The sequence below is a fragment of the Musca autumnalis genome, unplaced genomic scaffold (genome assembly GCF_047663935.1).
Source record: "Musca autumnalis isolate F117 unplaced genomic scaffold, ASM4766393v1 scaffold_5, whole genome shotgun sequence".
Lineage (NCBI taxonomy): Eukaryota > Metazoa > Arthropoda > Insecta > Diptera > Muscidae > Musca > Musca autumnalis.
Genome location: NW_027412088.1, coordinates 7,763,128 through 7,786,950, shown reverse-complemented (window position 1 = coordinate 7,786,950; position 23,823 = coordinate 7,763,128). Strand labels below are relative to the sequence as shown.

Below are 23,823 nucleotides of genomic sequence, written 5' to 3'. Positions count from 1 at the left end.
GCAAAACATACACATGAAATACACGTAATGTAATATAGCTATAAATCGTTTCATTCTCAAAACAAAAACACAAACTTTTCAATGTAAAAAGATGGAAACCGTACGATTGCGGAAATGTAACTTCGGTTATGCTTTGCCGAGTTGTTTCATTCACCACCGAAACAAGAAGTATTTTTGGGAAACGTTTGCCGTGCGTATTGTCAACGACACACTCAGACACACACACATGTGATTGCTTAACAACCCTATAAGATAGCATCAGCATACCACAGTGAATTTTATCAACCACCAAACGTTTTTGGTTTATTCACATGTGTTTAGTACTATTCCGTTTTCTATCTGCTCTTGTGGAGTTGAGTACTTTTCGTTTTGTTCGCACTCACGAATATAAACAAAACTAAACAGCGAGCTCGGCCAACGAGGGTTATGTTTCGTTTTGTATTGTTCCTATGGAAAATACGAAACGATTGGAAATGTTATTTAAAGTATTTTTACGTACTCTGGTGTAAAGTACCCATTAGCTGACTTACGAAACGTCAGTTGCTTTGTATTCGCGCATGAAACTAGGGGTTCTTAAATCGAGTTCCATAGTAGAGTAGATTTTATGAAATTGCAGTAGTGCACGAATACAAGGCAACTGACGTTTCGGAAGTCAGCATTTCTTGCTCCGCTTCAATTCTGACAAAGAAGTAGTTTGCAATTTATATTTATCAGAAATGAAGCGGATCTAGAAAGCAGGCCGAAATTGTTGCTCTGTTCCAGAATATGCAAGAAGCTACTAATCTGATTTTTACTACGATTACGACTAATTATTTTGAGATCCTAGAGCGCTTTGAGTTGTTCTTATGGATAATATATGCTCCTGAGCTTCGCCAAATATGCCAATTCCTGAGTTTTTCATAAATTTTATAGTTTTTACAGCATACCAAAGCGGTATTTGCCCTATGACATACCTTAATTGGTCCATAATGACCAAAACAGGCTGCCAATGAAAGCAATGAAGACAACTTTAACCTGTTTTGGTCATATGGACCAATTAAGGTATGTCATAGGGCAAATACCGCCTTGGACCCCAAACACACAATTTCAAAAGTAAAGCACAGAGGAGACTCTTTTGTGGTATGGCGTTGTATGAGTGCTTCCGGTGTAGGAAATCGTGTCTTTATCGAAGGAATTAAGGATAAGATGTATTATTTGATCATTCTGAAAGGATAATTTAAAATTTAGGCGCTGAAAAAATGGGATTTGGGACAACATTCCAATTTTATCAATATACAGTCAGGGACAAAAGTTTACATACACCCCCTAAATCTCGGGTATTAGGGTTAGTAGTGATTTTTATGAAATTCCAAGTATGCAGTTTTATTTCGTCTCACTAATAAACAATTTTTAATAGAACAAAAGTATATTCCATAATACAAATAACGGTAAATTTTACAAAAACCTAAAAATGATGGGGACAAAAGTTTACATACACCCCAAGGAAATATGCGTATTGCCGTGCAATTTATGGAATTAACAGCAAAATTTATACATTTTATTGTTTTGGCGAATGCCTCTGGGTGTTTGAGATATATTTTAGAGAAAAGAAAACCATTTTTGGGGGTCAAATGCCGTTATTAAGGGCAAACTTCTTGTTTAGTTTGTTAAAGCCGACCCTTGCTTAATTATTTGCCTTTTTGGGTAATGCACTTTAAAAAAAAAACACAAAATTAGTGTCAGATTACAAATTTTGGGGCCCTAGAAAGCTTTGGAGTTGTTCTTGTGCAAAATATTGTTTCTTGGACGTCGATAAATGCGCGCTTTTCATCAGATTTCTCAGGAAGTTAATAGATTCCGCGGAATTCTTGGTGCAAATTACATATAGGAGGCCTTGAATTGCCTTGTAATATGGTCTGATACAATCCTCTGGCATCAATTGAATCAGAAATGTGAAATATTCTGTTACAAACCTGTTCCCGAAGCTTCCAAAGCATCAAAATGTAAGCACTACCAAAAACGCATGAAATTTGTACTGTGAACAACGTTGTTTTCGTATTATGATCATTACCGTCACTATAGGGGCGAAAAGTTTCGTATAATTGTACATTTCTGAGTTAATTGATGCCAGAGGATTGTATCAGACCATATTACAAGGCAATTCAAGGCCTTCTATATGTAATTTGCACCAAGAATTCCGGGGAATTTATTAACTTCCTGAGAAATCTGATGAAAAGCGGGAATTTATCGACGTCCAAGAAGAAATATTTTGCACAAGAACAACTCCAACGCTTTCTAGGGTCTCAAAATTTGTAATCTGACACAAATTTTGTGGTTTTTTTAAAGTGCATTACCTAAAAACGCAAAGAATTAAGCAAGGTTCAGCTTTAACAAGCTATATAAGAAGTTTGACCTTAAATAACGGCATTTGACCCCCAAAAATTATTTTCTTTTTTCTAAAATATATCTCAGACACCCAGTGGCATTCGCCAAAACAATAAAATGTATAAATTTTGCTGTTAATTCCATAAATTGCACGGCAATACGCATATTTCCTTGGGGTGTATGTAAACTTTTGTCCCCATCATTTTTAGGTTTTTGTAAAATTTACCGTTATTTGTATTATGGAATATACTTTTGTTCTATTAAATATTGTTTATTAGTGAGACGAAATAAAACTGCATACTTGGAATTTCATAAAAATCACTACTAACCCCAATACCCGAGATTTAGGGGGTGTATGTAAACTTTTGTCCCTGACTGTATGAGCCCGAGCACAAATCACGTATTTGTCCAAAATGGATGCTATGTAATTGCCCAAAAGTGATTTAAACACCTCCCCGATCCCCGGATTTGAATCCTATTGGTAATTTATGGAGTATTTTGGAGACAAATATAAAAAATCGTAACATCTAAAGTATAGGAACCCTGAAAAATGCCTTACAGGAAGGATGGAGAAAAATTCCGATATCTTGCCCCGAAAACTTAGTTAAATCTTTGCCAAAAAGGCTAAAAGCTGTAAAGGATAAGAAAGGATGCCTTACCAAGGGCTGAAACCCTAAAAAATCCTTTTTGTTTCATGAAATTTTAAAATGGATACTTTTCACTGTGAGGTAGAAATTGATGTTTAACCATTTTTATTTTATATAAATTTACTTGAATTTCGTTAATTTTATTATATGTAAGTCAAGACACCAATGCAAAAATATAAAAAGGAATGAACTCGCTATCATTAACCAATTCTTAGCAATCGCAGTTTTAATGGAAGAAACTGAAGTGGATACTTTTGACTGTGATTCACTATACCTTCTTTTATTTAATTTGCTTATCTCCGGCGGTTCAACTTGTTATTTATTTAACTCCTTAAGGAGTTTTAACTTTGTTTTTAAATTGGTGAAAAATCGAAATACGTGTTTTTTTTAAGATTTTTGGACTTTTCAACATTTGTTCATTCCTCAATTAATTCCTGTAATGCACGTTCGGCATATTTTGTGTATGAGGATGATTGATGTTGTTCGGTAATATTGCTACTTTCTGTGTTTTGTTGTTTATGTGATTCAAGGTGTGATTTATGATATTTTTTAGTTTAAGTGGCTTATAATTTTTATCTGGAAAGTTTCGATGTAGGTATGGTGGGGTATATTTAGTTATTTTTAATTTTTGTTTAAAATATGGACCTCCTTTGGTGCGATGGAGGTGATATGCAATTATTTTACGATCTATTTTGTAAAATGATGCCGCTGCGGTTATGGTAATTTTTATCAGTGTTGCACTTATCTATTGCTTGTTGTAGAGTTAGTAAAGTACTACTACTTTCGTCTTTTTTTTGTTTTTGGTGGGGGTTCTGATGTTTCATCAGCATCATTTTCATCACCAACATCAATTTCAAGGACATTTTTATTACCATTTTCATCACCATTTCCATCAAAATCATTCGCACCGCCATCACCATTTCCACCATCATTATTCGCACCGCCATTGCCATTTTCAGCAACATCATTTGCACCGCCATTTTCAGCAACATCATTCGCACCGCCATTTTCAGCACCATTATTCGCACCGCCACTTTCAGCACCATCATTCGCACCGCCATTTTCAGCAACATCATTCACACCGCCATTGCCATTTTCAGCAACATCATTCGCATCGCCATTGCAATCACCATCAAAAATCAACGCCATTTTCATCACCGTTTCCACCAAAATCATTTCCACCGTCATTATCACCATAATCACAGTTTCCACCATACCCACCGTCGTCATTTTCACTGCTATTTCCACCGACACCATCACACATCTGAATCCCGGACAATTTCAATGTTTCCTGCAACATATGGAAAAGTGACATGTTTAAAGTGCACTCTCCATAATACAGTAAGTCCGTAACATGTTTTAATATCTCTGCTGATATGCCGGGTAGGATAATGACAATTGTGGTTTTGTTTTTTATTAAATGTCGGAGGGTAGAGCTATATCTTGTTAGGAATAGGGCATTTATTTCAACAAATTTGCCTCCGGCATGAATTTTGACGGTGGTTTGGTGGTCGCGACTTTTTGTCGCTGTTTGCATCATTCGTGCATAATATTTATGTTCTACGTTTATGTTGTTTTTCTGCAATAATGAAGGAAAATAATTAAAGATTTAAGGCCAGACATTGCACGTGCACAATATGTGCATCAAACAACAACAAAAAATACCTGCTGCACATTATTTTCAGACCATTTGAGGAATTTTTAACGTTGTGCTCGTGTGCAATCTGTGCATCAAACAACAACAAATACCTGCTGCACATTATTTTCAGACCCTTTGAGGAATTTTTAACGTTGTGCTCGTGTGCAATCTGTGCATCAAACAACAACAAAGTACCTGCTTTGGAAATTTCATGCAAATTTTCTGACCCTTTTCATATGATAAACACGTGCAAATTCACTTATAAAAAATGTTATTCTGACGCATGAATTCCTTCGACAAGTGTCTGTCAAGTGAAAAGTGTTTGTGAAGTGAAAAACAAGAAAATGGAACCCCAGCGAACCATATACAACATTTCAATTGGAAACATGGCAAACCCGAAGGCGATTATTCCGAGGAGGAAAGAAGGTTAATTCTGGTGATGGCATTAAGCGGGAGAAATACACAGTCTTACATAAGTATACGTACGCCCCATAACTCTGGGGTTTTAGAAAAAGTAATGATATTTATGAAATTCCAAGTACACAGGTTTATTTCGTCTCACTAATAAACAATATTTAATACAACAAAAGTATATTCCATAATATAAATAACGGTAAATGTTACAAAAACCAAAAAATGATACTTACAAAAGTATACATACGCCCTAAGGAAATATGAGTATTATCGTACAATTTATGGAATTAGCAGCAAAATTTATACATTTTATTGTTTTGGCGAATGTGTCTGGGTGGCCGAGGTATATTTTAGAGAAAAAAAAATAATTTTTGGGTGTTAAGTGCCGTTATTTAATGCCAAACTTTTTGTACAGCTCGTTAAAGCGGACCCTTGCTGATTTCTTTCCGTTTTAGGTATTTAAGTATGCAAAAGCCACAATATTAGTGTCAGATTATAGATTTTGAGATCCTAGAAAGCTTTTTAGTTGACCTTGTGCATAACACACCTTCCTGGGTGTCGATAAATTCACTTTTTTCCTAGGATATCTCAGGAAGTTAATAGATTCCTCGGAATTCTTGGCTCAAATTACATACAGAACACCTTGAATTGTGTTTTAATATGGCGTTTTATAATCCTTGGACACCAATTGAATCAGAAATGTACAATTATCCGATACTTTCCGACCCTTTATTTACGGTAATGGTTATAATACGAAAACTACGTTGTTCACAGTGTAAATTTCATGCTTTTTGGTAGTGATTATATTTTGATGCTTTGGGAGCAGGTTTTTAACAGAATATTTCACATTTCTGATTCAATTGGTGTCCAAGGATTATATAACACCATATTAAAGCACAATTCAAGGTCTTGTGTATGTAATTTGAGCCAAGAATTCCGAGGAAACTATTAACTTCCTGAGATATCCTAGGAAAAGTGTGAATTTATCGACACCCAGGAAGGTGTGTTATGCACAAGGTCAACTAAAAAGCTTTCTAGGATCTCAAAATCTATAATCTGACACTAATATTGTGGCTTTTGTATACTCAAATACCTAAAACGGAAAGAAATCAGTAAGGGTCCGCTTTAACGAGCTGTACAAAAAGTTTGGCATTAAATAACGGCACTTAACACCCACAAATTATATTTTTTTTCTAAAATATATCTCGGACACCCAGACACATTCGCCAAAACAATAAAATGTATAAATTTTGCTGCTAATTCCATAAATTTTACGATAATACTCATATTTCCTTGGGGCGTATGTTTACTTTTGTAAGTATCATTTTTTGGTTTTTGTAAAATTTACCGTTATTTATATTATGGAATATACTTTTGTTGTATTAAATATTGTTTATTAGTGAGACGAAATAAACCTGTGTACTTGGAATTTCATAAATATCATTACTTTTTCTAAAACCCGAGATTTACGGGGCGTACGTATACTTATGTAAGACTGTGTACATACAGCGTTAATCAGCAGCTGTTGGATTTCGACACACCACCTTTGGAGACTGCAGAGTGGTAGTACACTCAGCATAAACTGGGATTTTCGGAATCAACAGCTACGAAGTTAAGGCAATTCTTCGAAACAAAAACAGAAAAGGAGAAATTGTGTGTCTTAAGCTTCGATGCCATAAATATAGTCGCGCAACGAGACAGGAAGACACAATATGGATTCCTGCTGACGAGTCTTTTCCGCGATTGGAGCCTCTTCATCGGCACTGTGGGCTGGCGCAACTACCCACCCCAGCGTTTTGAACACTGGTTGAGCACAATTTACACCGCAGCGGAGAATTTGAATCTTAATATCCAGTATAACGTTTGCGATGCCGATAGTGTTCATAAGCCGATTTCGCCTTCCTTCAGTTGGAACATAATTAAAACTGTGTCTGGAGGAAGAAGCCGAACCAGCCGAAGGAAGATTTGGGGTATTGATCCACAACATCTGGTGGTGAATGTAGTCCATGCATTCAGGAAGGGCAAATTGAGATACAACAGAACAAAAGTTACGTTTGAGTATATTGCGTAGTTCCAATCCAAAGGCCCCAACGGAAGCAACTTTATTGAAAATCGCTATGGTTATGAAATCTTCAACCTGGCAAATTACATGCAATTATTCGGCAGGCAGAGTATTGAACATCTGATCAGTCTGATGCAGATTCGACCAGTGAACCCTCAAATTTGTCTCAGTCTTGTCACTCTTTTTGCGTTTGCTGTCTCGAGAATACCCTCTGCGAGAGAAAAAAGGACACTGTCTGAGTAGAAGAGTATTCTGAAAAGAATGAGGCATCCCTGCGTAACAAACTTCATATCAACAGTAAACGCGTGGGAATTAATGTTAGAGAAACATGGAAAGTTAGCTTCAAGAAATTGTCAACTCACTACAGCATTGAAAATGTATTCTATAGAATAAGAAGACGATGTACGTCGACACCAACATCTTATACAATGCGGTATTTCAAATCGCGCTGTGATTCGGCTCTAGAAGGATCAAGAAGCCTGGAAGAAGCCAATATACTCGTCTGGTCTGAAACCCGGTTTAAAAAATAAGTAAATAAAATTAAATATTTAAATAGTTATTAAGATTATTTAAAATAGTTATTAAGAAAACTATTTGTAGTGAATAAATAATAATAATGTATTCTGAATTTATTTTTCGGTTCATTTAAAAATTGGCTGACAAGCGAGAATTTTGAGGATATGGGAGAAGTTAACATCTATTAACCGAAGATTTTCACTGATTTGAGACGTCAGGGCCAATTTGGAAAAATTATTTAAAAGAGTTGTGGTAACTTTTAATTAATATTTATGGCCTGTTTCTATAGGACGATTCGAATCAAAATTCGTTCAAATTTAATACCAAAGAGTGCAGTCCGACTCTATTTTTAGCTCAATGATTGGGACTTCCCATTATAATAAATCTTATATAGCTTTAAACGTATTCAGATAAATAAAAGAAAATATACAAGTGTATAAATAAAAACACAAAATTCATCTCAATTGGATGGATGGAATGGGTTCAAATGATAATAAAAAGATCGAAACTTTCACGAGAAAAACTAGAGATTATCAGAGAAAAAAATTGCAAAAAAACTTACCCGAAGCATATGAAATCGAAGACATGCAAGGGAAGCCAGGAAGCCAATAATCACTTGCGTAAGATTTAAAAATGTGACACCACACTGTGAGATTATCTTATAAGGCAAAGTTGAAGCATTTGTAGGTAATTGGGAGTCCTAAGGCTAAAGCAAAGCCATGTAGCTGAACCAAACCACATAAATGGCTCCAACATATGTAACGTAATGGAACCGGTGCCAAGCGTAATGAGGGAGACCAAAGTGCAGGATTTTCAAGACCCCCAGATATCAGGTAGAATTGGTAGAATGTTACCAAAATTGGTAATTTTTTTGGAGTTGGTACTTTGGCAATTTCGTTTTTGGGTTGGTACATGGTTTAATAAGAAAGGTTAGCCAAAGCTTTATGTCAATTTAAATTTTTTCATTCGAGTATTCCTAAAACTTCAAAACAATATACACAATCTTTTTGTATGAGTGTGTGGTATTTGAATAATATGTCAAACAATTTTAAAAACAATCGAATTCAATGATTTTTAAAATTATTTTTGTAACATTTGTATGTAAATAAATCGTCAGGTTATCATTGAAACATTTTATCATATCCACAACTTGATTATGCGGAGAAACATTGGTCCTTCATTCATTTTTCGCGATTTTTATAAAATGCTCAAAATTGCTGTTGTAAACAAACCCACTTGTTGATAAAGTTTGAAGTATTAGGAATTCAGGAAAAACAAGGGTTCTACTATAGATTTTTTAATTTAAATCTACCTCTTTACTTTACCATGGTTTGGTAGCTTTTTAAGGTCTAAAGCATACCCGACCAAGAAGAGCGAGCGTTTAAATTGTTTATGTGTGGGTAAAATTACACTGACAGAACAGGGTGATGATTTTCATATTGAATATGAAATGAAAAACACAGGAAAAAAGTTGTCACGGCGTGTTAGCGTTCAGAGCCAAACATAATGGTGGGTGTGTGGGTTCAAATCGTTGGCTTTCCTTTTTCATTTGCATTATAGATCATAAAAAAGCTCCACTAATAAATTAAAAAAAAAATTAATACTAAAAATGATCTTCGCCTAAAAAGGCAAAATTTTCAAATAGAAAAAATATATTGTTTGCGCGTTCGCTTTGTATGACTAAAATTAAAAATAATATACAGTGAATCACAGTCAAAAGTATCCACTTCAGTTTCTTTTATTAAAACTGCGATTGCTAAGAGTTGATTAATGATAGCAATTTCGTTCTTTTTTATATTTGTACATTAGGGTCTTAACTTAAATATAATAAAATAAAATTAACGAAATTCGGGTAAATTTAGATAAAAAAATAAAAATTGTTAAACAACATCGATTTCTACCTCACAGTGAAAATTATCCACTCATATTATTTTTCGCACATTTCCAGTCATTAAATGATATTTTGTATGCGTATTATAATGACGCCTAAGGTAAGATGGATATACATTTGTTATTGTTGCATTGCAGACGAGGCATTCTGCGTCATTAAAAATATTAATACAAAACAAAAATCATTTTCAAATTCTTCCCTCCACATATTTGCTGTACAACTGCAAAATCTTTTCAGTGTATCAAAAAAAAAAAAAAAAAAAAAAAAACAATAAAGCGGCATCAACCTGCTTGCATGACATTCAGTACAAAACTGAAGTAACAAAAAATCAAAACATTTGCTCTCTTACTTTGCGTTCGGGTCGCGTGTGTGTGATTTGCCGAAAAACTTCGTAACCATATCAATACCAACGAACGGGTTTGGTCTAAAGAAGTATCCAATTTTTGCTTTTCCACAGAAAAAAACATTAAAACAAATGTGTCAACGACGTGATAGGAAAATATCATAGTATCGTCAGTTGATATTATGTGTCTATTATGAACAGTCAGGGACAAAAGTTTACATACACCGCCTAAATCTTGGGTTTTAGGGTAAGTAATGATTTTTATGAAATTCCAAGGTTACATTTTTATTTCTTCTCGCTAATAAACAATATTTAATACAACAAAAGTATATTCCATAACACAAATAACGGTAAATTTTACAAAAACCAAAAAATTATGGGGACAAAAGTTTACATACACCCCAAGGAAATACACAGTCTTACATAAGTATACTTACGTCCCATAAATCTCGGGTTTTAGAAAAATGATATTTATGAAATTCAAGGTACACAGGTTTATTTCGTCTCACTAATAAACAATATTTGATACAACAAAAGTATATTCCATAATATAAATAACGGTAAATGGAATTAACAGCAAAATTAATACATTTTATTCTTTTGGCGCATGTGTCTGGGTGTCCGAGATATATTTTAGAGAAAAAAATAATCTTTGGGTGTTAAATGCCGTTATTTAATGCCAAACTTCTTGTATAGCTCGTTAAAGCTGACCCTTGCTGATTTCTTTCCGATTTAGGTATTTGAGTATACAAAAGCCACAATGTTAGTGTCATATTATAGATTTTGATATCCTAGAAAGCTTTTTAGGTGACCTTGTGCATAACACACCTTCCTGGGTGTCGATAAATTTACATTTTTCCTGGGATATCTCAGAAAGTTAATAGATTCTCAGAATTTTTGGCTCAAAATATTGCCCTTTCAAATATTAAAAAAAATGTAAAATATCCATTTTTTCTTATTTTAAATATAACATGCCGACTACTGCATCATCTAGTGCCGACAATTGGGAAATGGTGAAAAAACAGAATTTGCATATTGAACACAAATAGCTTAAAAAGTTGTTTATATAATCTAAAACTACACAAAATTACGAATCAATTTCAATTTGATTGGGCATTTAGACTCGGAAGGACATACGGCTAAAGATACGAGAATCCTTAAAGTGCCGACTACTGGTGCAAAAAAAGTATCCACTTCACTTTCTTTCATTAATGGGTCTATCTTGTATTGCCACTAAACTTGAGTTGCGTTGTCAGTTGTCTGCGCGACTGAGACGAAATGTTGTACCATTAATGTCAACTCAACTGGGTGGTCGATAAACATGTTATCGATCAGTGTTTTTTCAAACCTGTGACCTCTATTCGCCAAAAAAAAAAAAAAAAAAAAAAAAAAATTTTAAAAATAGTTGCGCTTTGGATAACTCTTTTGTGTATTCTGGACAATATTTTAATATTTTGGCTGAGTTTTCGAGAAAATTTGGAAAACAACCCAAGATTGGAATATAACGTGCCCATTGAATCTTCGGATCGTCAAGTTTTATTTGCTGTCCCAAAAAATGATAAGTTCGGTGGAATTATTTTTTAATGATGAAGAAAATGTACAGGACATTGCATCTATTAGAAGAAATTTGAGGGACAAGTCGAATCCATTGGAATTGCCATCTGCACTGTAAGCTGATGATCATGTGGAAAGATCTATATAATCAGTAAATTATTTCAGGTTTAAGGCGTATTTTCGATTGCCAAAGGATGCCGTAGTTTACGTTGTGGAAGCGTTAAAGGACGACTTCAAAGTAAGTTACAGATCAACAGCAATACCCCCACTTTTAAAAGTGTGCGCAGCTTTGCGATTCTTTGAGGACGGAAGTTTCCAAAAGTCCCATGGCAATGATTTCAACAATTGCATGGCTCAATCTACATTGTCGAGAGTATTGAAGGAAGTTGTCCACTTGATAGAGGACAAATTGTGCCAAAATTGGATCGTTTCGAAGTTGACAGAGGAGGAAAAAAGGCAAAATAAAAACAGTTTTTATTCAAAAACGAAATTCCCTGGTGTAGTTGGCTATATAGATGGTCCAAAGGAGGATGTTCGTCATTTGTACTTAAACTGAACCTACTGTATTTGTCACCAAATTCATTTGCAAAAGATTTGCTGCTGTCCGCTCCAAAGGCGATAAATTCACTTATTGTGATGGACCTCCACCAGTGTCGTTGAAGTTTCTTTTATTTTGAGGCATTTTCTTTTTCAACTTTGCTTTAAAGTGAATCCAGACTCTGCCACTCTTCAGGTGTTCGTGTTGGAGGTTCATGGCTGTTTAAACTGTCCGAAATGAACCTTTACGCTTCATCCGCTGTGGCTTTGGTTTCACCAAAACTCCCGTACTCCTCGGGCTAAGTTTGTATTTTCACTCAGTTTATCAATTAATCGGGTATGTGATGAAAACCGAATCGACTCGATTTGCAGAATCGAAATGGTATATAATCGGATTGCCGTTGATGATATATATAATGTTGCTTCGCAAAAGCCCCTTATTTGAATAATATCTTTAAAACCCATTTTCAGTTTCATTAAAATATTCACCAAAATTAGAGATATACGATTTCGATTTATGGCAAAACGAGTCGAATCGTTTTCCATCACATACCCGAATATTTCGAACTGTTGCTTTGTCGTTATTTTCACCATATTGATACACAAAATTAATTAATGATGCAAAGAATCAATAATTGTTAACAAAATGTTTATTTTTCCTTCTATTTTACTTCTTGTTTCTTCGAAAATGTTCACTGCAACTGAAAATTGCTGGTTGCTGAAAAACTGCCGCTTCGTCAACTGAGATTCGCAACTTCAGTTGAGAGTTGCCATACGTGGATCAATTTTGACAACTGGCAACGCCACTCAACGATAATTGTTATCGATGATCGACCCCTAAAACTGCGATTTCTAAGAGTTAATTAATAGGTCTGTTCGTTTACTCAATAATTTGTACAAATTTGTACAAGTCCAGTAACTTCTTGTAATCGACTAAGGTCGTTTGCATTGTACTGTAGAGTAAACGAACAACATCCAGTAACAATTGGTAGAAATTTTAAGTAAACGAACACACATAATGATAGCGATTTCATTCTTTTTTATATTGTTACATTAGTGTCTTAACTTAAATATTATAAAATAAAATTAACAAAATTCAGGTAAGTTTAGGTAAAAAATAAAAATTGTTAAACGTCGATATATGAGCCCGAGCACAAATCACATATTTTTACAAAATGGATGCTATATAACTGTCCAAAAGTGAGACAAACACCTCCCCGATCACCGGATTTGAATCCTATAGACAATTTATGGAGTATTTTGGAGACAAATATACAAAATCGTAACATCTAAAGTATAGGAACCCTGAAAATGCCTTGCAGGAAGGATAAGGAAAAATCAGATATCGTGCACCGAAAATTTAGTTAAATTTTTGCCAAAAAGGCTAAAAGCTGTAAAGGATAACAGAGGATGTCATACCAAGGGCTGAAACCCTAAAAAATCCTTTTTGTTTCATGAAACTTTTGGAGTGCATACTTTTCACTGTGAGGTGGAAATCGATGTTGTTTAACCATTTTTATTTTTTATCTATATTTACCTGCATTTCGTTAATTTTATTTTTTTATATTTAAGTTAAGACACTAATGTAAAAATATAAAAAGGAATGAAATCGCTATCATTAACCAATTCTTAGCAATCACAGTTTTAATGAAAGAAACTGAAGTGACTGTGATTCACTATATATGAAAAGAAGTTTTGACCTTTCCATTGATGCAAATTAAAGTATCGGTTACCCTGCGTTTACACATGAGAGGACAGTTGACTTCATGTATTGATTGTCAAAACCCCAAAACTTGCCTGTGTGACGTAGGCGTCCAGACAACTGCAAAACAGTTGTAAAATTATTAATGAAAATTGTCGATTTCCTTTTGTTTTCCGTTCACATATTTTCTTTTTGTTTATGTTCTTTTGTTTTCAACACATTTCAATAATTATTTCACACATTGTTACAAAAACGTCAACAATTTGTTAACCCCACTGTCTGTGAAAAAATGATGGACAGCTGAGAGACAGCCGACAAATGTATGTATGTGTTAGTAAATCGTATTTGCAGACAGTCTGTCTTGTGTAAACGCCTAGTTAAATAATGGAATTGTCAAATTTATATGTGGGTTAGAACTTCAATGCAGTTATTCCATTATAAACTTTTTATGGTGCACTCTTGCACTGATCCGAAAAGTTCAGTTCAGACAATTGATTTCAATTTGGCATGTACAGTGAAGCACAGTCAAAAGTATCCACTTCACTTTCTTTCATTAAAACTGCGATTTCTAAGAGTTAATTAATGATAGCGATTTCATTCTTTTTTATATTGTTACATTAGTGAGGAGTAGCTTCAAAGTAAATCTGTATATATTATTGGTATGCATATTTTTATATTAGTTTTTAGTTTCTTGTTCTTACATTATATTTTTATCGAGTAGTTTTTCCTTTTTATTTGGTTAAGCAATTCTTATGCATTTTGTAATTTACACTGATAGGCCGGATGGCTTTGAATTACAAGTTAAATAAAATTGAATTGAATTAGTGTCTAACCCCCTGTTTTTGTAAAAAAAATTTATGGTTCTCACACGAATTGTCAAATTTTGTAGATCGATTTACTCGCCTTAGCACAAATGTGGAACGCTGATTTATAAATGAGGAATTTTTAACTATATTTAGAACGTGTCTACGAATAATTAGGTCTGTATGTCATCTAGGGGCTGAGCTATGGATGCCCAAATTATTACGAATTTAGACGAACGAACAAAAAATAGTTACAAAAACAGGGGGTAAATTTTAATATTATAAAATAAAATTAACAAAATTCAGGTAAGTTTAGATAAAAAAATAAAAATTGTTAAACAACATCGATTTCTACCTCACAGTGAAAAGTACGCACTCTAAAAGTTTCATGAAACAAAAAGGATTTTTAGGGTTTCAGAACTTGGAATGACATCCTTTGTTATCCTTTACAGCTTTTAGCCTTTTTGGCAAAGATTTCACTAAGATTTCGGGGGAAAGATATCAGAATTTTCCCCATTCTTTTTACAAGGCATATTTCAGGTTTCGTATACTTTAGATGTTACGATTTTTTATATTTGTCTCCAAAATACTCCATAAATTATCTATAGGATTCAAATCCAGGGATCGGGGAGGTGTTTCAATCACTTTTGGACAGTTACATAGCATCCATTTTGGTAAAATGTGATTTGTGCTCGGGGTCATATATTGATAAAATTGGAATGTTTCCCCAAATCCCATTCTTTCAGCGCCTAAATTTCAAATTATCCTTTCAGAATGTTTAAATAATACATCTTATCCTTAATTCCTTCGATAAAGACACGATTTCCTATACCGGAAGCACTCATACAACGCCATCCACAACAGAGTCTCCTCTGTGCTTTACATTTGAAATTGTGTGTTTTTGTTTTAATTGAATACGTAGTGTGTACTTTTTCAATTTTCTTCTTTAAAAAAAGCGATTTCCTAACCCTGGAACCTATCTCCGAACTTTACATGAGTTTCCATAGAAAAACTTTATTCACTTTGCGTCGTTTCACTTTGAGTCGTTTTTTTTTTTGGAACGACGCAAAGCGAGGTCTTAGTGTATTGCAAATATTGTCTTCTCTCTTCTTCCAGAATTCCCTGCAATTAAAGGAATGGGAAGAAAAAACATCGACGTTCATTGATACATTTAGGTTTTTTCCTATACTGTATAATGGCGACCATCCATCATATGGGGATGTTGATGGTAGAAATCGAGCTTCATCAAATTGGTGATTTGCCATTTGGATGCGATCAATGTGAAAAGAGATTTGAATCGAAATTTGGCCTACGTGATCATACACTTAGGATACATGTGGGCAAAACACATGCTTGTAAATTTTGTGATAAAAAGTTTGCCCTTGCATCGGACATGAAGACACACAGCCTAATACATTCGAACGAGAAACGGCATGTCTGTGAATTATGTGGAAAATCGTTTAGACTGAAAACTTCACTTGGCTACCATGTTACGGCCATACACACAAAAATTAGAGCATTTAAATGCACCATGTGTCCAAAGGATTTCCTGAAGAAACGAGACTTGACCGATCACATAAAATCACATTTGAATATACGAGATAAAATTTGCGAGACATGCGGCAAAGGTTTCTCCAATATTCACTCTTTGATCAGACACCGGCAAATTCATTCGGAAGTAAAAAAAATTCGCCTGTAAATTATGTGATGCGAAATTCCATCAGTTTGTCGGTCTAAATGGTCATATGAAGCGAACACACAATATTATTAAGAAACCGACATGAGTTTTTCTTTGGGTGATAGATATCGTCATTACTAGGCAAAAGTCATTAATTTTCGCTACAGTAAATCATTTTTGAGGAAAAAGGTCAAAAAGTTATAACACTAAAGTTGCAATGAACCGAAATTGAATAATAATAAAAAAATAAAGATGGATAAGGAAACATGCAAACTGTATTAACTACAATGCTCAAATTAGAAGAGCAAATACAGTGTTTTAGCAAATTTTAGCTTCAATACCAACAAGATTAACTTTGGAAACAGCTTAAATATGGCCTATTTGGTCTATATTTTGATAAACCTCCCATATATAGTAACATCATTTAATATAAGGATTATAATTGTGAAGTAAATTTTTATTATACAATTATTTCATTTGATTTATATTTACCACAAAAACTGCTGTATGGAATTTTTAACGGTCATGAATTTATCGCAGTCTATTTTGCTATTGTTTTTGTTGTACTCTATATCACCGACGTAGCCAGGGGGGGGCCCGGGCCCCCCCCCCCGAAATGATTTTCGTTCCCATAGGATATTACCTTATGTTACACATTTTTTTTTAGTTTTTGAGTAAAATGTTAAACTGTTTTAAACTTTACAAGAAATATGTAAAGTATTTGGAGGAAGTATTACAGAGAATTATTTAACTACATTGGTATACATTATTGTCCAACATATTGGAAAGTATAAAAATAAGGAAAAATTTTCTGCATAGTTGTTTTTAAGTTTTAAGCTGTTCTTTAAGCGTTTAATCGTAATTTTAGGCTGACTGTAAGTGTTACTGAGTTCAGAACAAGACGTTTATTTGTATTTATTGAACGTTTGCAGCATATTACGTCCAATACTTTGGCTTAAAAAACACCATTTGGAAAAAATCTTCCGATCTTTAGCTTTTTTGAAAAGAACAATAAAATCTTAATGCTTAAACTTTGTGGTTTTAAATTTTTGTATAGAGTCTCTAACTCGTTTTTCTAATGAACTATTTTGAACATCATAACAATTACAAATTCTTTATTATGTTTGAAATTTGCAAAAAAACATATCAACCATTTTTATGATATAATTCTGTTCCACCGCAGAATTCTGGTCTTTTGTTACAAATTAGTAAATGCCTATTGTACACAAAAAAGGATTTTTATGTTTTGGTCGACCTTTCGAATGTTAATAAAGTCAAGGTTATTGAGATTGAGGTCAATGTTTATATTTTATTTATTGCATATTATTTCCAATATTTCCAAATTACATTAAATTTCATTTTCAGGGATTTTTCTGTCGATTACTCTTTGAATTGTATTTTGAGAAGTACTTTCAATCGATGCACATTTTTAGAAATGTTCATTTTGCCTTCTTCGGCAAAGGCCTTTGTAACGACAAACGAAATCAGAAAAAAGCTAATCGGAAACAGATTCGTCTTCGTCAAAATCTCAACAAGTATCAGTCGTCTTTGAGGACGGAAATATACCCTGAGCCTGTGTGAACTGAAACTTTTATCAATTTTCTCGTTTAGAGTTAAGCTTGATGATCGGAAATTATTTGCAGCGCAAAAAAAGCGTTTGCCGTGAAGAAAATACATTTCTGTGGCCAAGTATCCGTGTAAATGTACAAAAACACATTTGCATTTGAAAAACAATAAGTTCTAGGACAGAGAAGCCATTACATAGTCGATACGTCCGAAGATTTGCTTTACCACCAATGAAACCAGGTAACGTAAATTGGTGACTATGTGGGTTCGAGTCCTTGGCTTTCCTTTTTCACTTGCAAATAATTTCCGATCATTAAGCTTAACTCTAAACGAGAAAATTAATAAAAAATCATTAAAAATGATCTTCGCCCTTACAGGCAAAATTTCAAAGAAACTTTTATCTATGGACAGATCGAATAGCGGCTACACAACCAAAATCGTTTAACACAAAGCTTTTTATTGGGAGATTTTCAGAATTGTGTAGTCATTTTCGGACGTATGAACTTGCCAACAAAATATGGATTTTATCATTGACCACAAGTGCTGCTGTGGAGGTACTCGAAGAAATGGACCGGACCGACATAGTTAATTTTGGAAGTAAATCTTATTTTCGGAATCATTCCTTTTAAAAGATATTGCGGCCACCAGTCATTTCAGTTCGTCATGTATAATTTTCAGTTTTTTCAGGGAATATGGACTTTCCCACGAAAAACATAATACCGCTCTAAACACAAGGAATTCCTTCAGTAAAAATTGCTAAGGATCCTCGAACAGACGTTAAACTGCATTAAACAAATATTTTGAAGGTTTGTGGGGGATGTACACAGATAAAGAGATAAATCTAAGTCTGGACAAAATATTACTAAATCCAAAGTTTGGACCAAATCTGTTGCTCCGTTCAAGAAAAATCGCTTATACCACTTTCACTAAAATACTTCAAATTTGGGGGAAATCACCATCTTCGAACTTTATATAAGGTTCGCAGGAATATTGTGATAAACAAAGTTTGGACCAACGCAGTATCCGGTTCTAACATTGTCGTGCGCACCAGCCACTACACATGATGGCTAGAGTTGTGTCGTTCATGAACGAACCGGTTCAAAGGAACGATTCCGTGAAAAGAACGAACGGATCCGTATCCAGCTCATTCTTTTATATCGTTCATTTAGATCAAATGTGTTCTTCTTTGACACAGCGGTGCCGAAGTTTTTCGGCAATTTACACACATACGACCCGAATGCATAGAAAGAGCGTACGAAAAAGAGATAATGTTTTGATTTGTTTTTGTTTTGTAGCGTGCGTGCATAAAAACACACTAACACACAGTCATAAGTTGCCAATAGTTTGAATACATTCACATTTTGGGCTGTTCTCTTTTTGGTCACGTCTGATTTAGATCCCCGATGACCGAGTCATTGCTGCTTACAAAACAAAACCACCACCATTAGCTTTGCATACACACAAGCACACAAGCAAGCAAAAAAAAAAAAAAAAAAACAAATGCATTGGTTTTGCCGTCAAGCAGCACAAATTTCCACACAAAACAAACAATGATTCAGAGAGCTACTCTCGCTCAGTAACAGCACATCTCGGTCATATCTTTCTTTTGCATCATTCGTTCATCTGGTTCTTTCATATCAAATCCAGAAACAAAACCACCCCCATTAGCACACAATAGTTGTGTCTTTTTACTTTTTCAGTAATAATTATTCAGTAACTTCTTTTCAGAGAGTAAGAGAGATTTTACTCTTTGATACGAAAATAGAGAAAAAAGTAAAAAGACAGTACTTAGTAAACTTTAGCAAGATAACAGTTAATAACCAAAACAAAAACATTGGCGCCAATGCATGAAAGGAAAACTAACTCCAAAGCAATGAAAAAGTTCTTCAATTTTAAGCAAAATAAATAAAAAATAATTAATATATTAATAAAACAATCAATAAATATAGTTGAATCGTAATATTTATAATATTTTTCCACAAAAATAAGATAAACATTGAGCAGCTGACCATTAGCAGATGATTAAGAAACAGCTGATCGAACTTGCTAAATGTTGCTGGGAAAAATTCTTTCAGCAACTTTTAGCAATTTCTCAGCAAACAACTGTCAAAATTGTTCTCTCACTTCGCTCTCTTTTACTGAACTTTTGTGTAAAAAGACAGCATTTAGTAACATTTCGTAATAATTATTACAAATTATCACGTAAAAAGACACACCTAATGTGTCATTCGTGAACGAACATTTTCAAAAGAACGATTCGGTGAAAAGAACGACGGAGTCATATGCAGCAGAGAACGAACGACTTCAAAAGAAAATAACACAGTCAAATGTATTGTTGAACGAAAAAGAGCCAACGAACGAAGTGAAAGATCCGGATCTTTTTGGTGAACGGAGTGAAAAAGATCGATCCGCTTAATGAACGAGATTGCCCAACACTAATGATGGCCGTAGGTTTTCTTTACAGCTTTCGGGCCATTTTCTCTGGAAGTATGGACTTGCCCCTGAAAAAACTATAGTACTATAGTAATAGGGGCCCGAGAACACTTGTTACAAAAGAGCAAAGCCTTTCCAGAGAGGTATTTTTATTTATTAATTTATTTATTTCATATTTCAACAAATAACTAAATTATTAACATAAAGGAAGTGAAGCCATGACTACTGAGGTCTTAAGATTACACAGATATATTTACTAATTATCCAGAGAGGTCTTAAACTGCACTTCTCTGAAATTTTTTGAAATATTATCTGGAAGGTCACCGAAAGAGTGGATAGATAATCGATTGAAATTGATCAACATTTTGAAAAAATATCACGAAGGCCAAATTTTGGAGCAAATCGGTTGATCTATTCGAGAATTACGTGTTCTCCAGGCAGCCAACCAGACGGACGAACATAGCTAAGTCGACTCCAAGTTTTATGAAACTGATTTGTTCCACAAACACTTTGGCCCTAAAGCCATAATTTCGATGAGGACTAAAGGTTGAGAGTATAAAAAATTTAGATTGGGAAAAATTGTGTTTGTGGATTTTTGCTAAAAGAATGTATACATGTATAGAACTTGGATTGGGCGCCATAATTTCATTTTAAAAGAATTCAAGACTGGTTGTCAGAGTTTTCCTAGTTCCTGATCAATTTATGAGAAGATCCACGATAGGAAACCAGAATTTCTATAAGAGAAGTCCGAAGATTGGACGCCGAAATTAGTCTATTGACAGATGCACGATTGGGCGACAGAATTTGTCATTTACATACTCGCGATTGGGTGCTTCAATTTCATCATGGATAGACTCACTATTGCTCAGCATTATTTCTCTATCAAGAAAACCACTATCGGCCTTCAGAAATTCTTTGTGATAAGATCTACGATTGGACACCGAAATATCTTTAGGAAAATAACTACAATTTCTTTATGGCAATAACAACGATTGGACACCTGACACCAATTGAAAAATTGAGCATATTCTGACACCGCAGCGTGATAAGAGACCAAAAAAAGAACACACGCGCCTCGTCGTTTTTTCCTTCTAAATTCTACCGGTAAATATGAAAAATACTAGTGGATAACGCCATGATATCCAACGTTCCCTCTGCATAAATCAATTCTCGAATAATCTCATATTTTTTACTCAATAAAATTGGAGTAGAAAATTGAAGCCGTGATTTTGAACTTTTGTGAAGTAGGAAACAAAGGAAATGTCCTCGACATTACATGTAAAAAAAATGAAATGTTAAGATATTTCTAAAGTAATCTGATAATATTCTCTTTCTTCACTGAATTACACAAAATTCACTGTAGTTGTGAGTTATTTGATAAGTGATACACCCAAAAATATATGCGATTTTTAATATATCCATTGTTTTGAACGTATAAAGTTCTGAAAACTAGGGTAAACTGGTCAAGAAGTCTTACGTCATTTTAATTAAAAAATGGCAATGCACATTTTTTCATCGGTAATATATGTCTAAAAAGGTTTACATCTTTGCCAAATAAGAAATTTTCGCTAACATGAACTTTCAAAATTTTTGTCATGTGGGCCCCCCCCGAAATGAAATCCTGGCTACGTCCCTGCTCTATATTGTTTGTTTTGGTAATTCAGTGACATCATTGCTGTTTTTTTTCAAAACTCTTGTATCTGTCATCGCTCAATGTGAGTTTCTTGCACTGACATCGGTAACGACGGAGACTTGGCCTAGGTACATAATTTAGCTGACTTACGAAACGTCAGTTGCTTTGTATTCGTGCATGAAACTAGGGGTTCTTAAATCGAGTTCCATAGTAGAGTAGATTTTATGAAATTGCAGTAGTGCACGAATACAAGGCAACTGACGTTTCGGAAGTCAGCATTTCTTGCTCCGCTTCAATTCTGACAAAGAAGTAGTTTGCAATTTATATTTATCAGAAATGAAGCGGATCTAGAAAGCGGGCCGAAATTGTTGCTCTGTTCCAGAATATGCAAGAAGCTGCTAATCTAATTTTTACTACGATAACATTTTTTCCTTTATGTTTCGGAAAATATAGTACAAATTAGTAGATTCTCTCAGTTCTGGAACATTGTCTTTCCCTACAAAAATAAACCATTATATAAAAACTGTAACTTTTGCACATTATTTCAACTATTTTCGACTAATTATTCAAAAATAAGCAAAAATTCCCTCTATTTCTGCCGTTTTTATAATAAAATACAAACAGTTTTCTCTTTTCTAGGATAGCGTTTTTCCTTAGCCCTAAATTTTGATAATTTTCTATGAAATCTGATATTTTTGCACACAGGAACAACGATTCTGTTCGCAATTATTGAAATTTATACTAATATTGCAGAAAAAGTTCGATATTGACCGGTTTTTTGCCAAAATATTTAACACGTTCGCGGACGTGAATGCTATAGCATTCCGATGCAAAATGACGCGAATGCTATAGCATTCACATTGTCAGCCAATTTTTGTTCATTTACTTGTATACAATCTTAAGTTTTGGTGATTAGTATACATAATACGATTTATTTCAACAAGATACATTCTATAATAAATAAAAAATAATAATAATAATCGATAATTAATAAATAAAAACAAAAAAACTAATCGAAAATAATTGGGTGTCATTTTTTTCACCTCTCTGAATTTGCTTGCGTCCGCGAACGTGTTAACAAAAGTTACAAAAACCGAATATTTTTGACGCATAGAAAACAGGATTAACAACGTGTTCTTTGTTATTCTCGCTTATAGGGTTGCCATGGATCCATGCTACATACATTTTTTAATAGCCACAGGACCAACATTTTTTTAAGTATTTGGTTTTTTGAATATTGGTTATGGGGTTCTAAAATACTGAGGTGTTATTATTATTGGTGAAATTGAAAACCGAATATTTTTGACACTCACTGTATGTATCATAACTAAGTCGCAATTTACATTACACTTCCGTTACACATGCCAGTAAATTGGTGCCAATTGAGTACATGTATTATACTCGAAAATGCCGAAAAAGTGTTCGACTGGCATGCAGTTTTCTTGTGTGTTTACACATGCCAGTGCAAGTTCAATTCCAAAATTATTTTAAGTCGCATATAACACACAAAATTGCATTATATTTCAGATTTAAAACACAATTCACAACATATTTTACTATTTTTATTTTATTTCGTTTTAAAAAGATTGTTTTCAGTCATAAACATAATGAATCTGGTATTGCCGCCTTTTCAATACAGTATAATCCCAGAGGGGAAATTATTTATCAACCTATATTTGCATGAAAAACATCAAAGTTATGTATTTACTAACCACTAATATATTGCAGCTGCCAAGACGTATTATTTGTGTTTCCTAATCTTTTTTGAAAATATGCATTAAATCTTTGCATTCTTAAAACAAACAAAAATGTACATGGATTAAAAAATAGTCTCGGCAACTCTTTTTTCATTTTCGACATATCATTGGCAGCCAGCTCAAAATTTTGCTGGCATGAAAAATCTAGTGCCAGTGGAGTCGACAATTCAAAAAATGTAATTGTGGTAGTAAAATATTGTGTATGTATTGAATTTTTCGAACTGTCACTGGCATGTGTAAAGGTTGGGTAAGGCGAGTTTACTTGCGGCAATTGTCAGTTTTAT

The 23,823-nt window shown here is 33.9% G+C and overlaps 1 protein-coding gene across 1 annotated transcript; it reads left to right on the top strand.

Annotated features, from left to right (window-relative positions):
- The first annotated feature begins 7,387 nt into the window (after window positions 1-7,387).
- On the top strand, window positions 7,388-16,289 carry LOC141406128 (uncharacterized). Its single transcript, XM_073991236.1, has 4 exons — window positions 7,388-7,461; window positions 9,771-9,803; window positions 9,989-10,021; window positions 15,607-16,289. The coding sequence occupies exons 1-4, from the start codon at window positions 7,388-7,390 to the stop codon at window positions 16,169-16,171; spliced, it is 705 nt and encodes a 234-aa protein (XP_073847337.1). The 3' UTR covers window positions 16,172-16,289.
- Window positions 16,290-23,823: the final 7,534 nt, after the last annotated feature.